The 10,544-nt window shown below is 34.1% G+C and overlaps 1 protein-coding gene across 2 annotated transcripts; it reads left to right on the forward strand.

The window, feature by feature from the left end:
- Nucleotides 1-281: 281 nt before the first annotated feature.
- On the forward strand, nucleotides 282-8,832 carry LOC137831289 (glycerophosphodiester phosphodiesterase GDPDL3-like). 2 transcript variants are annotated; one of them, XM_068638903.1, is made up of 9 exons: nucleotides 282-502; nucleotides 1,490-1,786; nucleotides 2,855-2,976; nucleotides 3,044-3,548; nucleotides 5,302-5,340; nucleotides 5,493-5,777; nucleotides 6,546-6,688; nucleotides 7,370-7,853; nucleotides 8,169-8,832. In XM_068638903.1, exons 1-9 carry the CDS (start codon nucleotides 379-381, stop codon nucleotides 8,465-8,467), a joined length of 2,298 nt encoding a protein of 765 aa, XP_068495004.1. In that variant the 5' UTR covers nucleotides 282-378; the 3' UTR covers nucleotides 8,468-8,832. The 2 variants fall into 2 exon arrangements, with proteins under 2 accessions (XP_068495004.1, XP_068495003.1); XM_068638902.1 differs by having other exon boundaries at nucleotides 318-502; nucleotides 5,493-5,789.
- Nucleotides 8,833-10,544: the final 1,712 nt, after the last annotated feature.

The following is a 10,544-nucleotide window of genomic DNA, read 5'->3' on the forward strand; positions in this document are numbered from 1 at the left end:
CACGACCTCAATTCACAGTCTTTAATTTTCAGGGTGAAGTTAATTTTTTATATTTGAAAGTTGAAATATATTAAATATTATATTAAGTTAGATGTGATCAACTTATTTATAGAATAAAATTAAATTTTTGAAATATTATTCTTAATTAGTATGACTATAGTGTTAATAATGTATTAACTTAACATAAAGATTTAAATAATATTTTAGTTTGAAATTTCATTAAAATTGAAATATTGTTTTCAATAATATATAGAGTCCCACTTAGTGAATGAAACACTTCTCTGTTTGTTGCTGTATATAAGAGTGCATATTAATCACGTTAAGCTGAACAAATCACTCCACTTTTTCTCCTGCTGGTATAGTCGGAACTTTGCCGGAATGTGGAACTCACGCGCTCTTCTCCGTTTACTCTCTCTCCTGCGTTATCTTCTTCTTTTTCATTCGGTGCTGCCTTTGGTGTCTGCTCAAGGATCCAACACCACCTCTTGGAACACTCTCTCCGGTTCGTCTCTCCTTTCACTCTTCTTTCCCTTTCTTTGCTTCTGCATGTGTTTCTGTGAAAATGCATAAAAAATTTGAAATCAGTGGAATTTTTCGAAGCTTACCTTAACTTGCTTGAACGTGCCTTTGTTCTTCATTGTCGAGTTCGTGTTAATTCCAAAATTAACTGTGCATTTGTTGCTTGTGGACTTTAATTGAAACTTTGTTGGTGAAAATGGAAGCAAATAAGGCTGAGGGTTCAGATGCTGTGGTGTACTGTGTTCTGGTGCTTAGAAAATTGTGTAGTTGTATTTGATGATTTTAGAATTAGAGCAGGGAAGTGAGAATTTTGGTGTGGGAATTAGGAATCAAGTTGTCGGAGTTGGTGTAGATGACTTGTTATCAGAAATTGGTAAGGCTGTTTTTGCATGCAGTCAAGGTTTTTGAACTGTGGTTGCAATCATATTGGTAAAATTTGTCTCAATGCGACCTCGATTGTGGTTGCAGAAACGGCAAAAGCCTTGATGTTGTGGCTGAAATCACGGTCACAGATTGTTTTATTGAATCTTATATGTGATAAAGGGAAAGTTGGAAAGCTTGGAGCAAGTGCAAATTTGATATGTTTAATACTTTTTGTATAGCTGACTTATAAATTATTTAATACAAAGAGATTAAAAGAGATTAAAAGAGAACAAGTTAGCGAGTTCGTATGAGGTAACAAAGGGAAATTAATTTCCAAAGCATATTTTTTGGTGAAATGGATTGTTTGTGAATCGAGAAATTCAAGTTTTTGTTTGGTTATTATGATGGAGAGGACTTCAACGATGGATACAAGTCTAGATATAATTAGATCTTAGAACCTTCTTCCTCGCATGAATTAAGAAACCACTGTTTGAATAGCATTTGACATGTACTTGAATGATTTATGCAATCTTAAGTTTAGTTTTAGGAAAAACTTCTGCTCTGTACTTTGTGTCTTGAAACTCACTTCAACACGTTCTTTTTGCAGGAAGTCCACCATTGGTCATAGCACGTGGTGGGTTTTCTGGGATATATCCTGATTCCAGTGATATTGCATATAGTCTTGCTGCACAAACTAGTTTAGCAAATGTCATTCTGTGGTGTGATGTGCAATTAACGAAAGACAGAGAGGGAATCTGCATTCCAGATATCAAACTTGAAAATGCTACTGACATTGGTCACGTTTCTGAATTCAAAAGTAAGACTTATTCAGTTAATGGTGTACAAACCAGTGGCTATTTTTCTGTCGACTACACCCTAAAGGAGCTGCTTTCGAATGTCGTCTGTAAGTTCAATTTATATTAAAGATATAATTTTATTGTTACATACTTTCAGTAATTGATGGACTAACTGATTCCTTTCGTACACATTGATGTTTTATAATAAATTTAGAAGTTAACAGTAAAAAACACTTTGATTTAGGTTTGTGATTCTTGATGTTAAGATTCACAGATGGATCAACGAACACACCACATAGAATTCTTTTGTATGAACCAAATCTAAAAATTACTAGAGTATGATAATCTATTCTCTGAGAGCAGTACAAGCTCTCTATATAGAGTCGTGTTATAGGTAAAAGAAACTCCATTAATGACTAACAAAGATTGTTGACAGCTGTGTGGTACACTCATACCCTTTCTAATACATATACACTAACATTTAATAAGAGGGTTGGAGGATAGAAGTGGAGAAGAAGAAAAAATTGAGAAAGACAACCCTGAGGTTTACATCTATGATTCTTGGGCTTCTGAACCATGAAGATAGTGCTGCCCACCCATTCAGAAATTTTGATACTCTAGTTCTACTTTCCACTCTTAGGGTTTATGACGGTGAAGTTGGTTCTTATTTCTTTTATTTGATATCAAGCTAACCTCTACTCATTTGGGTTATACCCTTTAAGTCAGTTCTCTCAAGCGCGTTCAATTACTTTTATGTTGGTATTTATTATTTTGATAATGCAGTCACTTCGCATCTTATACATTTAAGACTAACGATTTTGACATTATAATGGATTGTTTTGTGAGTCAATGTATACTGTCTGACAGTATAAATCGACAGTATACACACACACGCACCCATATTTCGGTATTACACATTGAGTATACTATATGGGTTATGATGATGATATATAGAACAATAGCTAATCTTCTGATAGTTTTAAGACAAAGTCTCTTGTTCAATCATTATAATGAACTGAGAGATCTTCAACACTGTTCTTCGAAACAACTTAAAGTTTCATACCCTGTTAATTAATTGTTTACATACTGTATGTACGCACTAGTATCTGCACTTTACATGTCAATTACAAATATATATGCACATACATACATACTAATTGCTGGGTACTGGACAGTGATTCAGGGAGATTATACTCGAACAAACAGGTTTGATGGCAGTGATTTTCCAATTCTTACTGTGAATGAATTGGTTAGAAGGGAAACTCCAAACCCATCTGGATTGTGGTTGAATATTCAGGTATAATGCATTTTCACCCAGTATTCTAGTTTTCCAAAACTAAGACCCTTTTTTCTGATATTTGCAGCATGATGTATTCTATGCACAACACAATTTGAGTATGAAGAACTTTGTTCTTAGTGTTTCTAGAACAGTAAATGTCAGTTATATCTCATCACCTGAAGCTGGTTTCCTCAGAAGTTTAAGGGCACTCGTCAAGCCAAGTAAAACAAAACTGGTCTTTAGGTTTCTGGAAAAAGATAAAGTAGATCCATCAACCAATCAGACTTATGGTTCACTGTTAAAAAATTTAACATCTATCAAGACATTTGCTTCAGGAATACTTGTTCCCAAAGAATACATATGGCCTGTAGATCCAACAAGTCTTTATCTACTACCACATACATCTTTGGTCTCTGATGCGCACAAAGTGGGGCTGGAAGTCTTTGCCTCAGATTTTATGAATGATATCTCAATCAGCTATAATTATAGTTATGATCCTGTTGCTGAGTACCTCAATTTCATTGACAATGGAAATTTCTCTGTTGATGGCGTGTTGTCTGATTTCCCCCTAACTTCATCTGAAGCTATAGGTAAGTTATGTCTTTCTTCATTTTGTTAGAATGACCTTCAATAAACATAATATGCATTTGAACTTATCAAATCTCGTTTACTATTATCATTATTTTTCTACTGAGAAACTGTATTTGTTCATTGCAATGGAGTTGACAGCTATGGTCCCGTTACTAGTGTGCCCTTGGCCTTGTGTGCGTAGTATTTTTTATGAATCACCTTAAACGAGTTTCTCTTGCATTTGCCTGCTCCTTACTTTGTTAATATTTTAAGTGCTCGAGCATGTTAAAGCAAGGATCTATGGTGTGAATCACCATGCCTGATTTTGTATAATGCTGGAAATTTTGGAATGTACTTGGATATTGATTTGTCTGTAAGCTAGTTTATCTTTATTTTGAAATCTAGGTAAGGGTAGCATTTCCATGAGGATGCCACTCAGAGAGTTATACCATATGAAGGTTATCTAACTCTAGGGTTAACTCGAACCCTTACGAGTTTAAGAGTCAGGGGAAGGTTGGCGAGTCAACTCGGGAGTAAACTCGTTTTTGAGTAAACCCGAAGCTCACTCGGTCAAACTCGGACAAACTCGGCCAAACTCGTGAGTTTAAGACCGAGTCACCGAGTTGCGTAAAATGGACCCAAAACGGTGCATTTTCTTGCGATTAGGTTAGATTTTTAGGGTTTTCCCTGGTTCACGCTCACGATCTCATCTTCTCCACTGCCGTCATCGCCGCAGCATCTCTTCGCGCCGCTCGTCGTCGCATCTTGCCGCGCCGCTCCTCGCATCGCACCTCACTGCGATCCTCGTCGCACTGCGCGCCGTTCACAAAGCACTTCTGCTGCTGCAGTGAGGACAGATTGGGACATATTGGATTAGGGTTTTTAAAATTAGGTTTAAGCTTTTAAAAATGGATTGGGGCTTTTTTGTTCATTGGGTTTGGGGCAGACTTTTTGACATCTTGAAGTTTTTTTACTGCTTTGGACAGATTGAATTTATGTTTAATTTTAGGGCAGGGCAGATTGGCTAATTGATTATTTTTTTTAGGGTTAGATGATTTTCTTAGAGGATTAGATAAATGAGACTTTTAAATTATATAACATTGGTGTTGTTTTAGTTATTTTATTAGTGTATGAACTTGTTTATTTCAATATTATGAATTTGGTATCATGAATTATTTATTTTTTGTTAAAATTTTTAGGTGAAGTTACGAGTCTACGAGTCGGGTTTACGAGTCAGGTTTACTAGGCTCCCACGAGTGTAGACTCTCGAGTCTGATAACCTTGACCATATGGAATATATTTAGCAAAGAAATGACACTGGAGGAATTTATAATTGATGCTGGTGCTGGTGCTGGTGCATGCACATAATCTTATAAAATTATTTTTGGGCGACCATTACCAACTACTTTTTATGCTTCCACCTTTTAAGCAAAATCATGTTTAGATTATGCTTCTTCTTTAGACAGATTCCAACTGTATATACTTTAGGCAGTTATTGTAAAAACATGATGTTCATTTTTCTTACTCTATTAGCACAAATGTAGATATTTTTTCTCTTAAGAATTGCATGTTATTATCTTTCCAAACTGAATTTCTGTACCGCTTTTTTTATATGGTTCTGCATCTTCTAAAAATATGTATGTACTTCACTACTTGATATTAATTCATGTGGATTCTACATAGCAATCCTAACCTGACTAACTTCAGAATGCATGTATGCGTGAGTATAAAATTACCCCCCTTAAATGACTGTTGATTTCTATTCTTATGCAGACTGCTTTGCTCACATAGGCCTCAATGCTCCAAAGCAAGGTGCGTTAAAATCAAAGTTTTTTTATGCTTCTATGGCTATGTACTCATCTTGTTCTTTAGTGTATCCCTTGTCAATTCATTTCATAACACTTCTATGCTTGTGCAGATTGCATCATTGTTAAACAGATACATTCATTTTGTTCATGTTTCAGTTAACACCTTGATCATTTCAAAATATGGAGCAAGTGGCGACTATCCTCCCTGTACCGACTTATCATATGGGAAGGCTATTTCAGATGGTGTGGATGTTCTTGACTGTCCTGTTCAAATGTCCAAGGATGGAATACCTTTTTGCTTAAGCTCTATTGATCTTATAGAGAGCACAAATGTTGCTCAATCAAGTTTCAGCAGACTTGGAAAAACCATCCCAGAGATCAAATCTGGCAATGGAATATTTACATTCGACTTGGCATGGAATGATATAAAAAGCTTGAGTCGTAAGTCTAATGGTGCAATACTATTTCATTTATATGAAAGACTATCAATTTGAAAGAAAACTCAGAAATGGTAGAAGTATTAGTGATTAGAAACTGTATAATACATTTTTTTTATTAGTTTTGAATATCTGAATAACTACACTACTTAGACTAGTTAGAACTGAAATATAGTTGTAACTTTCTAACAATTATAGCTGTTGTAACTACCTAATCAATGGCAGTTGCTGTAACAACCTAACAGCTGTAATTAACTAAACAAGATACAACCTATGTTCAATATTATACACAAGACAGAATACTTGAGAAGAGTATTCTCTTACAAAGATCTATCAAACAACAAATGATATATACCTTAAATAAGCGTAAATTAATGTAGAATGAGATACACATACACGATACAGACAAATAATACGTTAGGAATAATTGAGATGAAAGTAACATTATTGCTTCTCTGTACAGTATAATCAATCTTGCTTACAGATATATTATCATAATTGTTTTGGTGGTGTTTTTATTTGTGTAAAGATATATTTTAAAGTTGGTATGGACCTGAATGAGGTGCACATAATCCTGCTCTGACAAATCCCAAGTTATTTATAGCTTCTTGGAAGAATAGTCTCATGAAAATATTTATTCATTTTACCCTCACTTTAATTTTCTTTTTGTGCTTCACTACCCTCTGTGAATGTATTTACATATTTTGAAAATATGAAAAAAAAAATATGCAAACATTTGACATCTGTGTTTTCCTGTTCTCTTTTCATGCAGCCTTAATGTTGAACCCACATTCTATGAACAATTTGTATAGGAACCCAGAATACAACAAGAAGGGGCAATATTTAACATTGTCAGATTTCTTGAACTTGACAAAAGCTCACACTTCCACACTAAGTGTTGTGATCATCATTGAGGTGTGTTCTGCTTATGCCTGATGTTTCAGTTTCAGTTTTCAATTCATTCCTTAGCTGTCGATTATGTGAACAGGTAATATCCTTGGTAAAAATCAGTAATGCTTAATAAATGGTAAGCCATATAGTAAAACTTAAAAAAATGACTTTTATGATTCATGAGGGACATTCATATAAGCCTTGTAAATACCAAGGTAACATTGCGAAGGGAGTTAAGCAATTGTTTGGACCTAGAAGCAAGGTAACATTGAGAAGGGAGTCAAGAAATTGTTGGGACATAGAAGCATTACAAGATGTAATTAGAATCAAATACAACTATGAAGTATCATTATTTTCTAGATATAAGCATGTAGTGCTTCATTGTAGAAAAAAATATTTCTTAAGATAAAATAATATCAAATTTAAAACAAATAAACCGGTGCCTTGTTTAATTTTCTACTTAGTATGAACGTCAAAGAGACAACCTTGACCCTGCAATTCCCATTCCCTATCCCAATTACCCAATCACAATAGGGATCTCAAATCACTAAGATAAAGAGAGTGAGGGAAAGAGAGAGAATTGTCTGGTTTCTATTTTTTTATTATATAAGATAATAAGTGTTTTTAGTGTGACATGATGAATTTCTATAAAATTATTTTCTCTTGTTTTTTTATTCACATTATTTTGTTTTCTACTTTTGTCAGAATGCAGCCTATCTTGCAAGGAAACAAAACTTAAGTGTGACTGATGCAGTCATTGATACTTTGAGCAGAGCAGGTTATGATAAACCAGGGGCTCCAAAAGTTATGATTCAATCCACTAATAGTTCTGTACTATTGAAATTCAAGGAGAAAGCCAAGTACGAGCTTGTCTACAAGATTGATGAGATAGTTGGTGGTGCTGTTGATTCAGCTATTTCGAATATCAAAAGATTTGCTCATTCTGTGGTTGTCAAAAAGGCATCTGTATATCCTGTTAGTGAATTATTCGCGATTGGCTCTACAAAGATTGTGTCAAAGTTCAAATCTTCCAATCTCTCTGTTTACGTGGAAACATTCAGCAATGAGTTTGTATCTCAGGACTGGGATTTCATGTCAGATGCATATGTGGAGATCAACACGTTTGTTCAAGATGCTGAAATTGACGGTGTCATCACAGACTTTCCAAAAACAGCAAATAGATATAGAAGTAAGTGCATACAAAACCTTTATTTCTTGTTCTTTGAACCAAAGGTTCAACTTCGGCATTATTTGGTTTTGATATTTTTTATTTAATCACTCTAGGGTTTAGACACTTCTTACTTCTAGTTCTCTTCGGTGATTCATTTTAAGGTTGTGATTTTCCCTCACAACTTCTTACTTCTAGTTATCTTTCCATAATTTTGACGGGGTCTCAATTTGTTTTCATAGAAAAATTGTTCTTTTTTTCCTTCATATCAAATTCAGGACTACAGTGAAGTCTCCCATCTGATTACTGATATTATTGTTCCTCATCCTACCACAGGGAACAAATGCTTAAATTTGGGTGAAAAGACACCTGCTTACATGGAACCAGTTGCAGTAGGTGGCCTTTTGCAAGCCATGGACAAATCTTTATTGCCACCAGCTATGGCTCCAGCCCCTCCCCTGACTGAAGATGAAGTGACAGAACCCCCTTTGCCTCCACTTTCTAAAATTGCCCCATCTAGCCCTATTTCTGGAACTCAAGCAGGAGCACAACCACCGCACAATGCACAGGCTCAGGTCACTGTGTGCTTCTTTTTATCCACTCTGACTGTGCTTGTAGCTTCGTTTTTGTTTTAAGTGATGCTGCATGCTTCCCAATTCCCAGTAAAAAAAGCAAAATAAAAATAAAATTTGAAAGAAAAGGTTGGTTATGCTGGTTGTAGTCCTCTAGTTCCCCTTTTTCTTTCTTTGTTAAGCAGAATGAAGCTTTTGGTTTCAGACTGCTTGTATAGTCCTGATTTCTTACTTGTAGCATAGCAGTAATTTATTTCCATTAGCTGTTGTAGTTAGGTATATCCCCTTCTCCTACCTCTTCCTGTTGTAGCAGTAGCATACGGAGTAGGAAACAACTTTTGGGAAGTAAGAAATCTGATTATGGTCAATCTTTGGTTGGTGTTGGAAACTACATTTTCTATAATATAGTTATTGATTCTAAAGTGACATATATTATTAAGTCCTATGAGTAATTTCTGTTGGATTGTTAAAAACCTGTCATCATGTCTCGGCTTCATCTCTTAGAATTGAGACGTGTAAGAGTAAATTGTACTAACCTTTAGTGCCCCACCTTTCTTATCTGTGTATCAATGGAAAAAGAAGAATCACTATTTTTTCTTGAAGAAATTTGACTTGTCATCTTTAGTGGACTTTCTTTTCCCAAACACATTTTTATTAAGATATTGTAACAGAGCTCAGGTTTATAAGCCTACCATCTTTCTCAATGATTAAACCCGATAGAAATTGAAGAAAAGGATTAAATATATTTTTTAATCATAAGTATGACTGTTTTTACTCTTGAAAAAATGTTTATTAGTTTTAAATTACTGATACTTTTTTAAATGTTTTCTGATAAAACTGCAAGTTAAAAAGTAAGTTAATAGATGAAAATGTAAAAATAACAGAGATAATTACCTTTTATATCAAATAACAAATATACTAGTGACTAAAAATATATAATTATCTTAATTTAAAATAACTTTTGTTATTTTAATTATATTTTTTAATTTGTTTTGAACTAGTTGTAGGTAACTATAATCTAAACATGGCTATTAAAATATCTCAGGAAGTTAAGTGCTTCTCACTTAGTTAAGCTATCTACAGCGCTGAGATGCAATTCAAAATGGGCACTGCACCCTCCATTGGTTCTTCCAACACCTCCATATAATTTTAAATTCCAAATGTACCCATTTGTGTGTAACACCTCCCATCTGAAATGTACACACCCGAATTGAAAAATTAGAAGATAAAACTGGATTCCAAATTGAAAAGTTAGAAGCTAAAACTGGATTCGAAATTGCATATCCAACTTTACAATCTAGTATGTGAATTTAATTTGTATATTATATTGTACAGTTCCGCAGGCTCTTGGATATGATTTTAGCTTTTGGATTGTTGAATCTGACATCTACATATAATTTATATTGCAAAACAAATTGTACAATCCGGTATCAATGCAACACAAAAAAAAAAAAACGAAGTCCAAAAATGGTTTGAGAAAGATTCACTGAACAAAAATATTAAACTTACCTTCACAATAATGGAAGTCCTTCGCGCTGGTTCTTATAGTTGTGACAACCCTATTTGAGAGGTGAAACTATATTTTCATGGATGTAATTCAAACCATTTTTTATAACAAAAATACACATTTATTATGAGTACTTGTAGTTCAAACACCATTATTGGTAACAAAAATACATATTTATTATGAATAATTGTACAAACTCCACAAAAAGGAAGGAGATGAAGGTGTGTAGTGTAGTGTTAGGAGAGAATTAGGGTATTAAATTTTTAAGAAAGGGCAAAAAGGAATTTCACAATTATTATGGAGGTGTAAGAAGAACTGATGGAGGGGGAGAGAGAACTTTTCAAAATGACCTTCAAAGATTGATCCTCCAATTTATCCTAATGAATATATGGCAATTGCTTCCTGCATCCAATCAATTTTGACTTGTACGAAAATTTTAAAATTCCATTTTGTCCTTTTCACACATTTGCTTACGGATTTCAATATCTGGAAGTCATTTTTATACATTCCGAATTTTGAAATCTGGAAAGTCATTTTTATATTTCATTCAAGTTTTCGGATGGTCATATCTAAAAGTGAGTTATGAGTTCTGGATTTTCATATCCGGAATGGTGTGTTGTAAATGATGTTGAG

Source organism: Phaseolus vulgaris, chromosome 6 (genome assembly GCF_000499845.2).
Source record: "Phaseolus vulgaris cultivar G19833 chromosome 6, P. vulgaris v2.0, whole genome shotgun sequence".
NCBI classification, from domain to species: Eukaryota; Viridiplantae; Streptophyta; class Magnoliopsida; order Fabales; family Fabaceae; genus Phaseolus; species Phaseolus vulgaris.